At 38.0% G+C, this 20792-nt stretch overlaps 1 protein-coding gene across 8 annotated transcripts in view; it reads left to right on the top strand.

Annotated features, from left to right (window-relative positions):
• Positions 1 to 20792, top strand: part of LOC113117135 (latent-transforming growth factor beta-binding protein 1-like) — a 75072-nt gene that overhangs the window by 41056 nt on the left and 13224 nt on the right. For 3 of the 8 annotated variants that reach the window (XM_026285566.1, XM_026285567.1, XM_026285565.1), the window contains exons 9-25: positions 1831 to 1890; positions 5670 to 5792; positions 7590 to 7757; positions 8251 to 8466; positions 9371 to 9390; positions 10809 to 10911; positions 11259 to 11345; positions 12181 to 12306; positions 13363 to 13488; positions 15030 to 15149; positions 15268 to 15390; positions 15541 to 15663; positions 15763 to 15888; positions 16252 to 16380; positions 16773 to 16895; positions 17008 to 17139; positions 18148 to 18276. In XM_026285566.1, coding sequence (XP_026141351.1) covers positions 1831 to 1890; positions 5670 to 5792; positions 7590 to 7757; positions 8251 to 8466; positions 9371 to 9390; positions 10809 to 10911; positions 11259 to 11345; positions 12181 to 12306; positions 13363 to 13488; positions 15030 to 15149; positions 15268 to 15390; positions 15541 to 15663; positions 15763 to 15888; positions 16252 to 16380; positions 16773 to 16895; positions 17008 to 17139; positions 18148 to 18276 — 2034 coding nt within the window. The remainder of the gene's footprint in view (positions 1 to 1830; positions 1891 to 5669; positions 5793 to 7589; positions 7758 to 8250; positions 8467 to 9370; positions 9391 to 10808; positions 10912 to 11258; positions 11346 to 12180; positions 12307 to 13362; positions 13489 to 15029; positions 15150 to 15267; positions 15391 to 15540; positions 15664 to 15762; positions 15889 to 16251; positions 16381 to 16772; positions 16896 to 17007; positions 17140 to 18147; positions 18277 to 20792) is intronic. The other 5 variants (XM_026285570.1, XM_026285569.1, XM_026285571.1 and 2 more) reach the window with 5 other exon arrangements.

Below are 20792 nucleotides of genomic sequence, written 5' to 3'. Positions count from 1 at the left end.
CCACAGTAGTGCGGTCCGAAATGAGCGGGAAAGCAATGATTCATCAAGAGGCCCAGCACTGATTTCTCACTAACTAAAAGAAACTATGAGGAGTTCTTTTGAAAACCATTTGATGTCAAATCTCCAAGTGGCTGTGACTCAACAGACACATGGTCCTAATATCACAGCGAGAACAAGAGGGAAGGGGTGCATTCCGCAGAGAAAAGGCAAGTGTGTAATGAATGGGCAAAGGAAAGAGAAAGCTGTAAAGTATTTGGTTACACGTGCTATGTTGAACTTACTGACATGCTGACTCACCTGGCACATAGTCCCTTATATACACACACACACACATACACAGATTTACTCATGCAGTCGTGATTCCTTCATGCTTAGTCACCTCTCTGAAGTCACTCCATACAGAAAACCGTTAGCTTTCCACCCCTCGCACTCTCTTTCCCTCTGCTGTATGTCCGTAGATGTTTCTGAAATTCTCTGTCCATATATGGGCATCACTGCATTCTGTGCATTCTCAGACATAACACTGATTTAAACCTTATGGACGTCACCAAAACAAACGTTCACGAGTTTATAACTTTTTTAAGGATTGTTTTTTCAATCTTCAGATGCCAATTGAAATGTTATTCCTTTTCTTGAAAAGTGTGGTATATTCATCTCACACATTTTCATCTCATTTTCACGTAGATGTTTACTCTATTTTGGAGGCACGGCGATTCAATATAGCCATGAGAGGTGTGAAGTTGATGTGACATTACCGTTGTCTCCGAGCTCTGTTTACAGCAGCTGTAGGCAAGCACTTACTAGGACATCAGCTGGCACTGAACTGAAATAGAAGTGCATGGCAGAAACTGAACGCAAGTGTTGGGGTAATGAAGATGTAAACAAGTCTGAAGTTCAGCCCCCTTTATGTCTGAAGCAGGCTCAAAATATGACCCCTGGAAGTGCCGATGCCATTCTGTTCTCTTCCAAATGAGTCATTCTGTCTCACTCTCTCTATGTTCTATTTCTGTAATTTATTACGGTCATTACCCATGAGAATGAGAGGGAAGTAAACCCTGTTCCTGCTATGAGTTCCCAGTCGCAAGGCCTCCCCTGAGACACACAGCTACAGAACTATGTACAATGTTCTTGCTGGCTTCTTATTTTTTTTTAATCTATGAGCTCAGAGACGATGGTGCGTTTAACAACAGACTATATAGAGTGATTCATGATCTGTGTTTGGATGTGTGTTAGTGTAGAACATGTAAGAACAGTGTTCCCTCTGAATCCTGAGTGACTGCGTTTTGCTTCCCTTTATATCCCGTTGGTTTCCTGTGGAAATTGATTTAAGAAATTTAAAGATATTATGAAATTAAAACTCAGCAAGGATACATTAAATTAAACTATATCTATATGGTTGTTTTAAACTTTCGCTTTTTCAGAGAATCCTGGCAAAGACGCACACATTTTTTTTTACCATTACTGATAATAAGAAATGTTTCTTGAGCACCAGATCAGCATATTAAATGATTTCTGAAGAATCATGTGATTCTTCGCTGAAGACTGAATAAATGGCTGCTGAAAATTCAGTTTGCTCTCACAGAAATAAGTTATTTAAAAAAAATATATATTAAATGTTATTTCAAAATATTACTGTAAATAAATGCAATCATGGTGAGCATAAGTTACTTTTTAGAAACAAACAAAAAATACTTTTTTGTGCGTATTCTAACTACATCAAAAAGTTTTCTTAAATTTGCTGTAAGAGTAGGCTTGTCTTTAGAGCTGTATCTAAATGTGCTGTTTTTTTATCCTCCACCTCCTCATTCTCTCTCTCTTTTTTCTCCATAGCGATTCCTTTGATTGAATGTCCTCAAGGCTATAAGAGGCTGAATGCCACTCGCTGTATCGGTAAGATCCATGGCTTGTTTCTGCTTGTATTACTTTATTGCTCATGCATGCGTATGTGTATGTATTTTTATTTTTTTTTGTTCTTGCAGTGGGCATGTTTGTTGTGCAAAAAATGTTCATGCTTGTGTAGTTATGCATAGATTGTGATGATTTTTTATAAGATGCATGAGTAAATATATCATTGTCACATACTTATAATTCAGTTCGCCCCCCACTGGCCTTTGCATGTCACAGCTGGCCACAAACACCATATACGGTTCCTTTTATTACATTGCCATTTTAAAACGGTGTCCCAGATCCATCACAGACAAGACTTTCTTTCACCGTTACGAGGAGAGACAGGTGGCATCTTTGATAGATCTTTCTAATCTATGTTGAAGTTGGATGTAATAGCAAGCGATCCAACACATCAGGGCCAGCAGCCAGAAAGACTTCAGGGCTTTTCCTCAGCCTGACTCAAAATTAAGTAACGCTCATGCTGTCACATGCTGTTAATGTATGCCTTGGCAATGTAAACTCTTGTTTAGCATGCTAATAAGACAGATTTGGGATTGGGACGCCAATATTGTTTAATTACAAATAAAAACAGTATTCTAGTTAGTAACTATAAAATTGCTGAATCTGCTCTTAATTACTCAACCAATCAAAAGTTTGGGGTTGGTAAGATTTTTTAATCCTAAAAGAAGATTTAAAAAAATATATAATATTGTGAAAAATAACTATTTTTATTTATTTTTTATTATAATTAAAAATAACTGTTTTTATTTGAGTATATATTCAAATGTAATTAATTTCTGTTATGGCAAAACTGAATTTTCAGCAGCTATTAATCAAGTCTTTTATTAGTATTATCAATGTTGAAAAGAGTTGTGCTGCTTAGTATTTTGTGGAATATGAGATATTTTGTTTTTTTAGGATTCTATGAATAGAAAGCTTGAAAGAACAGCATTTATTTGAAACAGAATTTCCTTAAAACATTATAAATATCTTTTATGTCTCTTTTGATCAGTCTCTATGACCCCAAGCTTTTGAGCATTTTGAGCATAGTGCGGTCTATGCATGCACATTATTCTATATCAAGGCTTTGCAACCTTTGGTACCTATTTGTCTTTCTGACTCTATTTCTCCACACACCTCCAGCCAAACACATCTGCTGCTAGCAGCCACCAAAAGCCACCTCAGTCTGCCAAACCCAGAGCTGAACCGCAGCTAAAAGTGAAGCAGGCTGTGTTAAGGGGAAGTGCCCAGCGTGTGTCCTGGCCGCAGGCACTCTGGGTCGGGAGAGACTGGTAGATCTGGGCAACATTGAGACATATATAGAAATGCATAGAAAATAATAGTAATAAGAAGTTATTTAGTCTCCAGTAAACTCTGAAACAAACCAAAAATAGATTTTATGTTAGGGGTTGTCATTATTAATAAACCTTAAAAGTTATTTTTTTTTATGGTCTGCAAACAGAGTAGCTGATCATGTGATCATTATGGGTGCCATGTTAAGTTCCCTACAGAGCACTATATTTCTCAAAAGTACTATTGAATTTGGAAGGTCTAGTGCACCTTTAATTTCTTCACCGCATGAGGAGGCGTGAGGAGGTATGAAGAACAAGCCCCGTTTTGATGATTCAAATGTATCTTAGATTTAATAAACAGGCCTCAAAGCACTAAGGGGGTTACCTCCATATCTTAATGAATATTTGAGCATGGTTAGTTTAGAGCACTTCTTAGTGCTCAGAGTCCAGTTAAGTTTGAACGTAATCACTGTCCTGATAACACGGCCTGAGGGTCCCAAACCTTTGACGCTTTCCTGCGTCAGGCCAGAGTTTTACTGCGTAAGTGAACGTGTCTCTTGTGGTTTGGGTGTTCTGCCAGGCTCTGATGCTCCCACTTCTCTCTTCCTGTCATTAGTCATATTTCTGTCCTCATTGGCAGGTTTTTGCTTTCATAAACATGCCTGACAAAGAATAATCAGCCTCGTCTCCACACTTTTTAATCATTTAACTTATATTTAAATTACTTTAACTGTTTCTTATTATTTTCACTTTTATTAATTTGTAACTTTTTTTCTGTATAAATTATTTTACATATATATTTTTTTTTTGTATATTATGCTTTGAAAGTGTAATCATTGTGTCATTTTTTGCAACTAAGTGAAAGCTTGGTAAGCTTGGTAACATTTTACAATAAGGTCCCATTAGTTAACATTAATGTGTTAACTAACAATGAGCAATATATATTTTTTTTACAATATTTGTTCATCTTTATTAATGTTAGTTAATATAAATACAGCTGTTCATTGTTAGTTCATGGTCCATTAATATATTATAGTATATATATGCAAAAAATCTGTAATTGTGGAAATTAACATAAATTAAGATAAATAAATGCTTTAGAAGTTGAATTCATTGTTAGTTCATGCTTATGTTGTTAACTAATATTGACAAATGGAACATTATTAAGTGTTGACACAAATATATTAATAAGCATAATCTAAATAAGCATAGTTTACACAGAAAGGAGACATTTGAAGTAAAAAAAAAAAGAAAATTAAATAAATGAATGCTCAGTGTGTAGCACTATATCAGCACATGTAGTGCCAAGTTAACCTGGTTTGTGGGTGGTTAGTGAATAAGATGCAGGTAGCTGAATTAATATGTCCAAAAGTGGTTTAGATTTTGTAAATACACCCCACAGGAGATCTTTAAGAATCTGCTAACAAGCAGATTCTTTAGTTGTATTTTGTATAGAGATGTGGGGTTTCAATGGGGACATTATGATGTCATGGCTTTGAGTGACAGCTCCTCTGGGCCAGTCTGTATTCTGGTGCAGATGTTTGGATGCTTGAGGGATTGAGTGTGTGCCCTCTCTCCATGAACATCACTCTCATCATGAACACATTAGCATTGCATTAGGAAATGTGTTGGATCTGTGTCTCACTCTAAGTGACTGGGAATGATGGCTGCCCATGCCCTTAACTTGCACTCAATGGCCTCTTGGAGGGATATTAGTGCTCTCTCTCTCTCTCTTTCTTTCTCTCTCTCTCTCTCTCTCTCTCTCTCTCTCTCTCTCTCTCTCTGTGTGTGTGTGTGTGTGTGTGTGTGTATCACACCATAGGGGTTTATATTAGCTGTGGAAAAAAATCACATGCATTCGTTGTGCCTGTGCATGCACATATACTGCAAAATGTAATTTTATTCATTAGTAATATTATGTTTTTTTTAAGAAACATCTCTGAGAAGATCATTTACTTGAGAGGCAAAAGTGCATAATATATTTAGGGCCCGAGCACCGAGGTGCTCCGTTTCTTATAAAACTTGAATCTGAAAATTATCTCTATTTTCCCAACACCACTGGCAAATAGTTTTTAATGTTTTAAGCATTTATCTATTTATTTATGTTCTAAAACCAATCCCAAAAAAAAAATTTTTCTTCACAAGTAAATTTATCTATGGAGTGTTTTAAGCATTTTAGATTTTAATGCCAGAAAACAAGATGAAACTATACAATGTGTGCATAAAGCCTTTTCTTGAATTCTCAGTGTAAAACTGTTATCATATCCTTGTCCTCATGTTGTTCCACACTGTATTAACATTCTTTCTTCTGAAGAGTACATAATAAGATTGAAAAATGCTTCATTGTCTATACAATGAAGGTCACCGTAGTTTTGACTCTCGGTGGACAAAATAATTCTTGTTTTGACTTGAATCTTTCTTCAAAAATATAGAATTTTGTGTTCCACAGAAAAAAATATGAAAATTCCTTATTTCTGTTATTTCCCTCAGATATTGATGAGTGCCAGATTCAAGGAGTTTGTCCCAATGGAAACTGCATAAACACCATGGGCAGCTACAGATGTATCTGCAACCCAGGCTTTGTGGCTGATCACAGCCTGACCACCTGCTTCCGTAAGTCTCTTCTCTTCTCTTCTCTTCTCTTCTCTTCTCTTCTCTTCTCTTCTCTTCTCTTCTCTTCTCTTCTCTTCTCTTCTCTTCTCTTCTCTTCTCTTCTCTTCTCTTCTCTTCTCTTCTCTTCTCTTCTCTTCTCAAATCCAGTGTAACTTGGTTGGCTGATGTGTTTGGCATATCCCTGCTGTCTCCCTGTTTACCTACTCAAAGAAATCTACGAATGTAAATAGATTGAGTGCAGCTAATCACTTCAGCTTGACTTCAGTCTAATCAGACTGGCTGATTAGTCTAGCTAGCAGCATGATTTAACATGGCTTCTAACACTAACCGAGGCTGTCCCGTGAACAGAGTGTTCTCTGAACATGTAACAGCAAGGTTGAAATGTGCTGGCAACATTTGTGCAGTCGGTCAATGGGGCACAAATACGCTCAAGCTTTCTCTGTGATTTAGCGAGGTAACCTAAGTGTACTGTCTGTGTTATTGTGATAAATATAGTGGCTGATCCTTCTCCTGGAAGCCAACGTTTGCCAAATTACACTTCTGGTACACACCGTCATGTCCTTTTGTTCAGAGAAGATCGGAGTTCTTTTAATCCTCCTTTTAGCCTTTGGTTTTTTTGCTCATGTATACACAGTATGTTTTGGCTGATAATATACGTAAGGTCTATCAACACAAATCTGCTGTTATCCGCTATATAAAAATGTTGAATTGTACATCTCTATAAAAAAACTTGGCTTGAAATTGGCTCTTTATTAAAGTGGGTTAGGAATTAATATGCGAGAAAGCACATAGACAATTCTTTTATACTGTATATCTACACATTTACCTGATAGCACTGATCCATATTGCCACATTACAAAGTGTCAAAAAAGTAAGTGGCAGTGTTTTCATTATTTAACACTGGGTCCCATTTACTACTAATTAAACACATAACAACATACAAATACTAAATGTGACCCTGGACCACAGTGATATAAGGGTACATTTTTCGAAATAGGGATTTATACATCATCCGTAAGCTGAAGCTTTCCATTAATGTATGGTTTGTTAGGATAGGATATTATTTGGCCGAGATACAACTATTTGAAAATCTGGAATTTGAGGATTTAAAAAAATCTAAATATTGAGAAAATCACCTATAAAGTTGTCCAAATTAAGTTCTTAGTAATGCATATTGCTTACCAAAAATTACGTTTAAAAATATTTATGTTAGGAAATTTACTAAATATTTTCATAGGATATAAATATGATTTTTACTTAATATCCTAATGATTTTTTAAAGATAAAAGTTAAAAATAGTTTTTTGTTATAATGTAAAAGTCTCAATCAAGAGGTCACTTTTGAACAGTTTAATCTGTCATTGCTGTACAACCCCACCCCCCAAACTTCTGAACTGTCATATTTGTATTCAAACATACATATTTAAAAAGGTATCTGATAAGTGCTTCCTTATGTACTAACCCCCTGTATATAACATTTATCACATGCTTTATGCTTAACTGACTTCTTTGCACTTACTGTAGTTGTATTCTTGTCCCGTGTTCTTGTCTATCTTGCGTTAAAATACAAAATCACTCTTTTCATTCACAGTCTGTCATGCTTTCCCCTACACTCTGTTTTAATGTGGTTATAGAGGCAGTTGTTCTTTGTTATGGCATTGTAGTCATGCATAGATGGAACACAAGGTGAAGGGAATCTCTTTTCTCTTCTGTTTTTCTTTATCTCTCTTCCATGTTTGTGTCATACACCGTGCACACTCCTCCCCTCCCTCCCTCCTTCCATCTCCACGGTAACCAGCTGAAACACCTGCTCTTCGTGAGGAAAAAGGTGCTTGCTTCCGATTGGTCAGTTCGGGGAAGCAGTGCTTGCACCCTGTGCCCACTCAACTGAGTAAACAGATATGCTGTTGTAGTGTGGGCAAGGCCTGGGGTCCTCATTGTGACCACTGCCCCCTACCTGGGACAGGTAAGCTACATGAGAAACACCCCCTGTCAGCCCCACCTGTTCTACTGGCATCATTCCCCCTCTGTCCTACACTTCAGTGTGGTTTGCATGTGTGTTCCACAGCTCGGCTATTAAGATGCTTTTACACGCCATCTCTCTGTTTTTGTTAATTCTGCTGTAGAATTTTGCGTTTTCATATACACTTGTTACCTTACATTTGTATTTGCCTCCATGTGAGGCCTACAAAATTTCTTGATTTTTGCCTTTAGTGCTATCAGACCATCAGATAGATATATAAAGGATAGTTGGATTGAAAGATTAAATGGATGGATGGATGGATGGATGGATGGATGGATGGATGGATGGATAGATAGATAGATAGATAGATAGATAGATAGATAGATAGATAGATAGATAGATAGATAGATAGATAGATAGATAGATAGATAGATAGATAGATAGATAGAATTGTTCTTGTGAATATGTCGTTGAGAATTTTTTCCTTCTCTCATAGCTGCGTTTAAAGAAATCTGTCCAGGAGGAATGGGTTATCATGTCACCACACCGTACATTTACAAGCCCAAACCTCCTAATGGACACATCCAGACAGAAGTTCACAGGCAGAACAAGCCCACCATCAGACACCAAGCGCCTGTGGATCCTCCCATGCCCTTCCCCACCCTACAGCAGCCCGTGGAAGCTCTCAGCATCACAGAGAGGCAGCTACCTGGTGAGTCACACAGGACAGAAACTGTGCTCTGTTTATCCATCAGGCTGAATTAGGTATGTGAGTATACAGACATTGTGGTTTGTTTGTTTTATATATGCCTCATGCTGGATATTCCAAACGTGTTAAGGAAACCTGACAGGTTCGGGTTTGTGATGCAAAGTTTATTTACATTATGGTCTGCCTGGATGCATTTTATGAAGGAGAGACACATACACACACTATAACCACACCAGCAAGAACTCTTTCACCCTCTTCCCTGTCCTTCTTTCCTTCTCTTTTAAATGTCATCACATGCACGCTTGGCACCAGGCAATGGAATGAGACTTGGCACCAGTCTGGAGAAGACTGAGATCCAAAATGTAGCCAAGCTTCTGTTGTTCCTATAGAAAGTGAACACAGGATTGTTCTCTCTTTGGCAGAGACAGAAAGTCATTAGTATTGCTTCCACCTTGCAAAACCAATGTCAAAGCTGATGAAGGATTCCAGAAGATCAGTGCATCGCATCATATTTTCTCCTTTCACTACTCTCACACAAAATGAACTGCACAGATTTTTATAGCCTCTCTGCAAAAGCAGCTCATAAAAGCATTGCACAGCTGAAAAGTGTGGTGGAGGTGGGCCAGGTTCAGAGAGAAAGTATTTGTCCTTGGGCTTTATTAAGTTTTGTCCTGTTGCTGGGAGACCGTGTTTCAAAGTTGCTCTGGAACTAAAATTGATCCACTGAAGTTAACCCTTTTATAAATTACATGACGAAATGTATGGTTTTTATTTTATTTTTCTTAAAATTAAGATGCATAGCTGGAAGCACTATTTTACTGAATTTACAAATGTGTGAGTATTTGTTTTCTAGCTTTGTGTGACAATTAATTTCTGTGTTTTTATATGACATAATGACCTGCTATAGTGCCCACAGTTCCCCGGCAGGTAGGTTGGGTTTGATTCAGCAGTAAGATCTGCTAAATACGCAGCACAGCTGATGCTTTCATGCACACATCAATGCAGCACTGCAAAATAGCAGCAGTCTTGCGTGCAGGAACTGCAAACATACAAAGCATGACATCATCATGTCATCACTACTGCATGGCCGCTGTGCGCTCAGCATTCTGCTCTACAAATGCGCGTGTATGTGTCAGTGTGCGTCCTTTGCTTTGTAAATGATTGTGTATGTTTTTTTAATTGGCCTTTATTAACATTTACAAAAGAGCAGTTTTAAGTGGAGGTTTTTAAGATTTAAAGTTTAAGGTTTAGGCTTTGGTTGTTTAAAACGGTAAAAACTTATTACGCTCAAGATGGGTCTAGACATGCAGTGTTTAGCTGGTTTGAAGCTAAATGTCTCTTCAGTTTATGAAGGATAGAGACTAAAAGTCACTGTATTATTTCAAGAGCACTCTCGAATAATTTAATTAGGGAAGATGTTTCTATGTGATCAACTCTTTGAGACCCTTAGACAGCTCAGTTTAGGAAAGCATGGCTTTCAAGTGAGATAAGCAGGCTTATTCAAGTGTTTTTGGTCTCTCTGTGGAACAAAATGGATTTGATTTCACCCTTTTTTTTTTTTTTTTAAAGCTTGGTTCCTCAGATTGTCACACTGGTGGAATCCTATGAAGAACTTCTAGGCACCTATTAAGTTCTCTGATGATTGTACAAAGTGTAGCCTAGAAGTTCCTTCATGTTCCTCCAGTAACCCAGTGAGGTTTTGATTCATTTCTAATGAAAAAAATATATACTAAAGGATATTTGAGGGACCTCCAAAAGATGCCTTGAAGTTCTCTGAAGGATTCTGCCAGCGTAGCAATCTGAGGAACCCCATTTTGTTTCACAATTATTTATATTTTTATGGTTTAACTTTCTCATCCCAGAGCTACTGTAAATTAAGAGGTTATTCATTGTTTAGTACACGTGAGTGTGTGTGTATGAGAGAGAGGGTAAAGGGCAGGGTTGGAGAGATTGCATCTCGCTTTCTTCCACACAACTTTAGAGACTCTGTCCCAATTGCCACCTTTAGCCTTTGCAATCTATTTTCACACTTTGTTTACATAATTCTGAAAGCCTCTCAGATAGTATGCTGCATCAGTTCCAGCTTGTCTCAGTGGCCCTCTTCTCTCTGAAACCTAAAGTGATAAAGAGTATCATGGACTTTGCATGACCGCAAAGCATCAAATGTGCCATTTGGGACAGGGCCCAAAATATTTATAGCTCCGCCCACTTTAACCCCCAATGCTGTCAGAGCAGAAGCAGACTGAATTGCTTATTCCTTTGCTTAAGTTACCAATACATTTGCTGTATCTCTTTGTGGATCAGTCGATTACTATGTGTGTCATTTGTTTCTTATCTGTTTGAAGGAGCTTTATATCCACATGAGTGTTGATAGGTCAGTAGTACAGCCCGGACAGGCCCAGCTGTCACCAGGGGTATCTACAATCAGGATGGAGCCTGCCCTCCCAGGTCTCAATCCCACTTGTACTTGCACATCCCCATAATAACCTCTTCACCTCTTTTGTGACTGGATTAAATTGGAATAAATCGATTCATTTCAGATGTGTCTAAGTGGCCTAAACAAACACATCCAGATGGTGACAACAATGGGTTGATCTGTTATATGCACCTGTGGTGGTAGATGTTGGACATATTTAGTTTTTGTTTGTCATATTGAGAGAGATCATGCAATAAATTTATTTATTTGTAAAAAATCTTGTCCATGGCATTTCGTAGGACTTCTTGGTAGACGGTTGAATGTCCTGAATATCTTTTCTTTCTCTTCCTATGTTGCCCCATTCCCTGTCACTCTTCAGAGGTAGTGGAGAAGGTGTCACCACCCGCTCCTGTGGCACTTCCACCCTCCAAAGAAAGTCAGGACATCTCCCCAACACAGCTGGCTGGTGAGTCCATCCTTTTATGTAATGTATATTTGGGATGCACATTATTACTGATTAGTCTATAGTCATGTTTTGGCTGGAAAATTACTGTTTTGTATAAATATTGTAATACTGATATACCAAAAGTAAGAATCAGTCATTTAAATCCATCTCTATTCGGCTCAGTCCTCTTGTTTTCCTATGGGCATATTTCAAGATCATGTTTTTAAAGGAAGGAAGCTCCAAACAATTTTTCTTTTAAAACGTAACAAACTCGGAATTAAAAACTGAACAGACTGCTCAGTGAAACCTAATTAGGTCTTTTGTGCTCTTTCACCTCTTGTTGATTCTTCTTCTTAACTTAATTTTTTATTATTAATCCAGGAAGTGGTAAGCAGAATGTTCAACTTTCATAGGTCAGAACAGGCCACAGCAAGCAAGGGATTAATTAGGAAGTTGCAAAGATATTTTGTTCTTTGTTTCTGAGCAGATATCTATCACAAACCCTAACATATGTAACCTTAACATTGTGTATTTTATTATCTTTGTTAACAGCAAGTCACCTAACTGTTGGCACAGAGTTAATAAACCAACTTATGCAATTCACATTCTCCAGATACGTGGTCAGCCATTCTTTCCTTCCCTCAGAGAAAGAAAAATTCATACCAAAGCCAATAAATGTCTGCTTCCAATAAGTGATGGAATGCATTACTTTTTTGTTGATTCATGTTGTCTCTGATGTTTATTTAATGCATTGCCTTTACTGTGAAAACACAAAAAATAACTTTGTTCTTTATTTTCCTCTCTCTCTCCCTCTCTCTCTCTCTCTCTCTCTCTCTCTTTATCTCTCTATTCACAGAGATTGATGAGTGTCAAGTGACACCTGATATCTGTGGTGCAGGAATCTGTTATAACACTGATGACAGCTACAAGTGCATCTGTGATGAGGGCTATAGAATAGACAGTGAGGGCATCACATGTGTAGGTGAGGGTTCAAAGGTTAAACTACTGATATTGTAGATCTCAACAGCCATTACCGTTAATAAAAACTGGCTCTCTAATTCATTCCTTTGAATTATGTAATGCATCCGTAAATCTATCATACATCCATTTGATATAGTCAGTCATTGATTAAACGGACAGTGTTTGTCAAGGAACCTCTTAAAAGGATAGTTCACCCTAAAATGAAAATCCAGTTTTAGTTCAAAACATGTATTACTTTCTTACTTTCTATCCTCTCTGGAACACAAAAAAGTAAACTCTAACTCTAGCACTCTCTATTCTAATTCTATTCTTTAAAAAGTGTCCTTTTTAGACTTGCAGTCTTTTCATTTACTAACTGCTTTTTACTAACACTAGCTTTTGTAATCTTTTTGTATTCTATTCGTTTTCTTTTTACTGATTAACAATATAATAAATAAATTAACAATAAATAAATAAATGTAAAAAAAACTTGCTAAGTGCACTGCGTTAAGCTAACTGAGATTTGTAATCGCACTTGCATGTCATTGCTTTTTTGTTGTTTTTGACTGCTTCCATTGTTTTCAACTGTAAGTCGCTTTGGACAAAAGCGTATGCTCTACTAAATGTAAATGTAGGTATTTTGAAAATATTTTTGCCCACACAATGAAAGCCAATGGGGTCCAAAACAAAATTAAATAATGACAACAAAAGTTTTACTGGTGTTTTATTTGATATTCCAACAAAGAATGCAAAATTATCCTTTTGGGTGAACTTTTCATTTAAGAAAACATCATCTTAGTCACTATAATATCTAATGATCTAAAACAGTACCAAACATTGATTACAATGCGCATTTCTCTGTAGAAATAGTCATATTTATATTTAATTTTACTAATCTTCACTACATTTTTAGACACAATTTTAAGTATATGCCTGATTTTGTAAGACGTCTATGCTTCTAAATCCAGGTGATGAAATCTTAGTAGGTTATATGCTATGAAAACACTAGATTCAAGTTTGTGTCTTAAACTGCCTGCAAAGACAGATCTATCAATTACATAATGATTATTTTTGACAGATGTCGACGAGTGTGCAGAGAGCCCAAGTTTGTGTGCTAATGGTCACTGTCAGAACACTCCAGGCGGATTCCTGTGTGCGTGTGAGCCTGGCTTCATGCCTAACGAGAAGGGCACCAGCTGCTCTGGTAATTACGAGACTGTCCCATTTAAACTCACTGGTGTACACAAACACACAGAGTAGGGTTCACAATCTTTGAGTGGACATAGATTTACCATTGAATTATTTATTTTGTGGACAGGAGAAGAAACATGTCCCGTTTGGAAGTTTGAAGGTCTGTATTTTTCCTCGTGAGCCATTAGCAGTCCTCTCCTTCCACTTTCTTGGCCCTTATTTTGATCCAGACAGGTCAGCACTCATATGAAGTCTGCTTTTGGTCTTGAACCGCGATGTGGTTGTCTAAATACAGGCACAGCTCTGTCTCTTTCTCAACTCCAAATACATCCTGTGTGTGTGTGTGTGTGTGTCATTAGCTGGTTTTCAGGGTTTGCAGACGAGGTAGAAACCACCTCCCTGTGACACACTTTGAGGTTTGTGGAGGAAGAAGAGGGGTATTATCGTACCCTCAACCGAGTCACCCAAATACCTCAGCACTGCTGCAGATGAGAAAATGTTCACGATACTTGGAAAACACATCTTCTCATATTAGGAAATCCAGAGTACAAGACATCTGGAAACTCCTGCCCAGAGTTACTCATTACATCCATTTAAACTGATATGGCCAGCTCATTGGTTTCTCTGGTTAACTGGTTTAACAGTTCCAGTAATATCCTCTTTTAGTTTCATAGCAGTTACACATTTAGGAATGTGTCCCACCTTTATTCCACAATCCGCAATTGTGAAACTCCTACGGAATGGGGAGCGTCAGCCCTTTAATGCATTTGTTTGTTTGCTCAATCCCAGTCTATGAGACAGATATTATTTCATTTTTGATCTGGGAGATTGATTTTTACTATTTGATTATGCAGAATAATGGTGTTTTCTTCATTTCACTCATTTGTGCACTTCATTGTGCTCATAACACCGCTAAACCTCAGCTCCAGCATTATTTGTAAATTCGGGGTTACTGAATTCAAGTTCTAGGTAGGTTGGAGATTTGTTATGGGATTTTATACCTCAATATGTGACCTTGTAATTCAAAGAACATTGCAAAACATTGTTTTAAGTGTTGAAAATGTGTCCTCATAAATACAGCTGTCTGCTTTAATGTAAAGCTCTTTAAAAATCTGTTGTGGTGGTGATTAGGTGATGTGTTTTCACACTCTAACTGCTTTAATGTAACACATCCATTCAGTGTAGAGATGAAGTATCGTTGGCAGCCGCTGGAAGCAATGAGAAAGGCGAATGGATGGTTGAGCATGTAGAAGTTAGAAGGCATGGTGCCATAGTACATCACAGTTCCACAGTTAAGAGGTTTTTCTTGGAGTAACTTCATTAATAAAGGTGTAGCAGGGAGATGGAGAACAAAATTAGCTTTCCTGCACATTTTGAGTCAATGGTTTCCTTTTCTCCTCACAGCAGGACAGCAATAGCACCCACCAATAACAACAGACCTTCCTATCAAACCTTCACAGCTTGTACATGCAGACTCTCCACTGGCTGGATGGATATCATGAACTTGTATATGATTTTGAATAAGTCTGTTCATCTCTGCTTGTGTTTATGTAGATATCGATGAATGTCAGGATGGAAGAGCGTGTCCGTCCGGTCTCTGCTATAACACTCTGGGCTCTTTCATGTGTTCTCCTTGTCCGGATGGATTTGAAGGGAGAAATGGCCAGTGTGTTGGTAATAAGCCTTTTTTTTTTTTTTTTGTATGTTTAGCACAGCTACTTTTTGACTAATGAGGGGGCCTTTATAAATGTCTTTCTTCAAATGTATTGTGTGCATGACCTTCTCTTTGCAGATATAAATGAGTGTCTGGATGAAAAAGTATGCGCTCATGGTCAGTGCTTCAATCGGGAGGGCTATTTCGTTTGTACATGTGATGAAGGATTCTCGCTCACTCCTGATGGCAAGGCCTGCATAGGTACTACCCTTCCACAGTTCAGCAGCCTTTAGTATTTTTCAAAGATTCGGTTTGTCTTTATCTTGTCTAACAAATGACAGATAAGCCTCTCTAACAGCTAAAAACAGATAAAATGCAAGTGAGCAAACTGCAAATTTGTGTGCATCACAGACATTGACGAATGCCAGGATGACAGCGTGTGCATCCAAGGTCACTGTCAGAACACAGAGGGGTCGTTTATCTGCAACTGTGAACCTGGCTTTATATTGTCGTCCACAGGAGACCAATGTAACGGTACGAGAGTGCATGTGTGTGATATGTAATCATGTATTCATTTTAAGGGCATCTGGGATTGATTCTATGTGCAATGTTGAAATATTTTGATGTTTACAGATGTGGATGAGTGTTTGGAGTTATCTCAGACCTGTGATGGTGTGGGGCAGTGCGTCAATATCTTGGGATCTTACCAGTGCAACTGTCCACATGGATATAGACAAGTTAATGGCACCAGCTGCCAAGGTGAGAATCGTACAAACCTAAATATACAGAGGCTTTGTTCTAGAATAGTATACTATCTTACTACTATTAAAGTTTCTGCAGTATGTACTATATATAAAATGCATTTTTTATTTAAGTGTGCTTAAAGCACATGGATGAGCAATTTGATACAATTGAAAAGTCCTGCTGAAATAGATTATACAATATTTTGGGAACTTTTTAGATGATAAGGATAGAAAACCAGTTGGCTGCCCAGATTAAAGCAAACTTGCTAGGAGTCTAGCTAGACCAGCTTGGCCATTCTGGGTGATCATATTAAACCAGCTAAGACCAGAAAACCAATTTAGGAATACTGTTACTGATTTCATCCCTCAATTCTTACAGATGTTGATGAGTGTGAGGATGAGACACAGCTGTGCGTCCCCAACGGAGAGTGTTTGAACACAGAGGGTTCGTTCCTGTGTGTGTGTGATGCCGGCTTTGTGTCCACTTGGGATCCACCAGGCTGTGAGGGTACGTACACACACATTCTCTCATCAATGCATCCTGCTGTGGTTTGTCCTGATTCTCAGCAGTGCTGTGTTGATATTTATCTGATGTTTAGGCAAAATTAATCTGTTGCTTTGTTGAAAAGTCCCAGTGTTTGGCAGCACAAGAGAGAGTGAGAGAAAGAAAGGGATTGTGTGTCTAATGGGTTTCACATATGAGCCAATGTTATTTTTCCTCTGGTGGGACGTGTGTATGTGCTCCTGGGGCCCAGTGAGGTGCCAGAGTTGTTTTAAATGCCCCGTCCAGCAGTAAAATGGGGAGAAGGAAGCATTTGAGCTGAATGTCTAGACAAAGCGAAATATATTACATAAAATGACCTACTCAAAACCCCAATGTGTGTGTGCCTGCTTTTTCAGATGTAGATGAATGTGGGGATGGCAGCAGATGTGTAAATGGTACCTGTTCAAACACAGAGGGCTCATATCTCTGCCATTGTGAAGCAGGCTACCGCCTGGAGCCAACCAATCAGACGTGCCAGGGTAAAAATCTAGAATCAAAATCATTTTGCTTTTTCTGTATCATCCTCCACCCAGAAGCTCTTTGTTGATTGGCTTACTAGTGTGCTGATTGGTTGGTTATGCTGTCTGTCAGATATTGATGAGTGTGCTGACTTGGGGACGTCTATTTGTGGGGTTTGGGCCTGTCAGAACACACTGGGCTCTTACCGATGTGAGGCACCCTGCCCACCTGGCCTTTCTCGAGGCGAACATGGCGTCTGCAATGGTGAGCACCCATGGGCACCAGCTTCAGCCGTGACGTCACCGCCATTGCTCCACCCAGCTCACATTGTTGTACTGCACATCTCCATATTCTGTTCCTGTTCAGAGCTGTTTGTTTTGTCTCTTGTGGCTTAATCGTTTGCTAATTAACACTGCAGACTGCAATTATGTTTTCAATCAGACATACTCATTGTGGCGAGTGGGGCGGGGCCGAGAGGCGTGGGAACGAGGAGTGAGGCCAGGTGTAGTGATTGGAGATGAGCTACACCTGTGCCCCACCGCCAGTATCGAGTCCCACGTAGGAGATGGAAGGATATAAAACTGGAGTGACAACCGTGAAGGACGAGAGAGGACCAGGCCTGGGACATTATTTTATGTTTTGGCTTTTATTTGTGCGCGTCAGTCGCCGTGAGGGGCTGACATGCTGTTTTGTTTATTTTTGAATATTAAAGCTCATCTCCAATCACTACACCTGGCCTCACTCCTCGTTCCCACGCCTCTCGGCCCCGCCCCACTCGCCACACTCATCCTCATTCCATCTCCATTCAAGTATTGTTTTTGTTCATATACACACTACTGTTTGTAAGTTAGGGGTCAGGAAAGGAATTAATACTTTTAATCAGAACGAATGCATTTAATTGCACATTTTAATGTCATAAAGGATTTCTATATCAAATAATAGATTTATATATCTATTGAACTTTCTATTCATCAAAGCAAGCCTGGAAAAAACTGTATCACGGTTTCCAGAAAAGCAGCACATCAGCATATTAGAATGATTTCTGAAGAATCATGTGACACTGAAACCTTTTCCAAGAACTTTAAACCGATCTTACTTCACTTATCCTAAACTTCTTCAATAGTAGTGTGTGTAATTTAATACCTATACTATTTTGTTCTTTCTCTCATCGCTTCATCTCTGCCCAGTCCAGCACACAAAAAGCTCTAACATCTCCCGTTTTCTGTCTTATTGTCTCTCTATCTCTCTCTCTCTCTCTCTCTCTCGTTCTAGATGTGGATGAGTGTACTCTGAATGAGAATACCTGTGGAAGTCATGGTGTTTGTCAGAATACAATAGGCTCCTTCAGCTGCCAGTGCGACCCAGGATTCAAGGACTCTCAGGATGGGCAGGGTTGTGTGGGTACGTTCTTTCCAACCTTCCTAGTTGCTGTTATTTTCATTCCATAGTTAAAAAAAATATGCTAAAATTTACACTATTCAATGAATTATCACTATTAGAAAGCTTACTGGAACTTGACAGCTAAAGTGTTGTCGTTGCTTCTTGTTAAAGGGATAGTTCATCCAAAAATGAAAAATCTATCATTTATCTTCATGTAGTTTAAAACCTGCATGATTTTCTTTTCCCCATCAACCACAAATAAAAAAACTTCTGGCAGTTAATCCTGCTGCAGTATGTCTATAAGTTTAAATGTGTGCAGAGGAAGGAATGATTTATATGATAATATTGTGGTCTATTCCTCACAGAATGCTAATGTGTGACTTTAAAAGACTGATAAACAATGACACAAGATATGTGGAGTACATTTCTGGTGATTCGACCAACAAAGTAGAATAAAAATGCTTTTTTAGACCATGGATTAGACTGGAGTCTTCATCTCAGTCAAGGATACATTATTTTAAACATTTGTCAAAATACTGTTCAAATCTTTCTTGTCCTCTTGGAGACAAGAATTGAACTGACAGACGTCACGTGTGCTATGGTGTGTTTGTAAAGCTCTTGTCCTGACAGACATGTAAACCAGAGCTGGAGAGGCCAGCACTCGCTGAGATTTTTTGCCACTTCCCCTCAGACAACATAAAAAAGATGGCAGACGCTTTGCTAGAGCCATGATTGATGTGAGTGTTTAGTTTCCTCCAGTCTGAGGGTGGACGGCTCAGACCCCGGTAATGTTTAAAACACAGCGACCGGGGTGAAACACATCAGTGGTCCCCACATACACACATAGACACATTAATACGCTGACACAGAGTCAAGTCCTATTAAAGTGATGGAGCCACATGTATTTATGTGGCCTGGTGTTTAGAGGTCTGGAGTTGGTGGCTGTATTAAAATAACACAGTGTTCTTGTGCAGCCCACCTTCTGAAAGAGAGTAAGAGCAGAGACAAAGTTTCACTTTTAGTATGCGAGTAGGGATGGGTGGTACGTGCAAAAATAATTTATGGATAATCATAATTAGATTATCGTTAAATGAGATGGAAAGATGGATAATTTTTAATTTTTAATGTTACATTCAATTATACATTAAATTATCCCACATGTCTATTTAATGTGTGTATATATATGTATGTATAGAATATGTAAAGAGAAAGAAATGTTAAAATCATTATTGTTGCAGTCTTCAGTGTCCCATGATCCTTTAGAAATCATTCTTATATGCTAATATTCTAATATTTCTTATTATTTTCACCTTTGAAAACAGTATCTAAACATTTTTTACGTTTTTCTTTTTAATTTTATTTTAGGATTTGTTGATTCATTAAAGTTACAATTTTTCAAAGTTAAAAGTAAAAATTATTACATTTTTATTAATTATTTTTGCTCAATTTAAATCATCCTCGCTGAATAAATTGTTAATTTCTTTCAAAAACATAACATAATATTAAATTATTAGATTTATACTGCTATATACAGTATATGCCTATAATTCTTCTGACATGTTCTCAGTTTGTGATTAGTTTGAGCAGAGAATTATTCATACAAACCCGCACTCTCTCTTCAGTCTCTGAACAGAGGTTGTTTGTCTTGCCGGCTTATGTAACTGGCCACAAACAGCCTCCATCGTTTCTGGTTTCCCACGGCAATAACACACACTACACACAAACACTAATACACACAGGACATGCATTCCTCTTTTCCTCCCACTTCTCTCTATTCTCTTTCTACTCTTATCCATTCTTCCATCTCCCTCCTCAGTTTCTCTCCTTACCACATCCCTTACTCTTTCTCTTCCTCTCCTATCCCTTTGTCCTCCAATTATCTAGAAAGACATAGATCTCAGTCTTAATAAAATGCTTCGCGACACGATTCCAGCAACAAGAACTTTTTCTTTTTATAGTGAAACCGAGCATTTTATGTAACAACATCACAAAATGCTTTTCTGTCCCATTAGTGAAAGTAATAGTTGAGAAAGCCGCTAAATGCGAACCTGTATCACCCTTGTGAGCACCTAAGTGTAATATGTCTTAAGAATCCACTAGGTCAGCTTTCCTTGCCCCATGCAGTCGCCGAACAAAATCAATGATATATGATCTATAGACATTTCTAAATATAATTTTTAGCCCTTTCTGTACAAGCCAGCTTCCCTGTGTGTCTTGGGCTGTTTTAATAAAGCAAAATGATAACATCTAATAATTTTCCAGAGACTGAACATCTTAACTCCTTATGTAACTGAAAAAAAATAATAAACTAAAGCATTATGGAAAACCTATTCTGAATTAATTTCTTGGTTCCAGTTGTTGCTTAAAAAAAGTAAATTTCATCTTTATAAACTTTACAGAGACTGAGTTTTTCTTTCCTCCATACACATCCACCTATAAATACAGAACATTTAATTACCACCTATAAATAGATGTTGTGGTTTACAAATGTAAATTAAAATACAAAAAATATATCTGCATACTGTATAAAAAGTTTT

This window comes from Carassius auratus, chromosome 17 (assembly GCF_003368295.1).
Source record: "Carassius auratus strain Wakin chromosome 17, ASM336829v1, whole genome shotgun sequence".
Classification (NCBI taxonomy): domain Eukaryota; kingdom Metazoa; phylum Chordata; class Actinopteri; order Cypriniformes; family Cyprinidae; genus Carassius; species Carassius auratus.
This window is presented reverse-complemented; position numbering and strand designations above follow the sequence as displayed.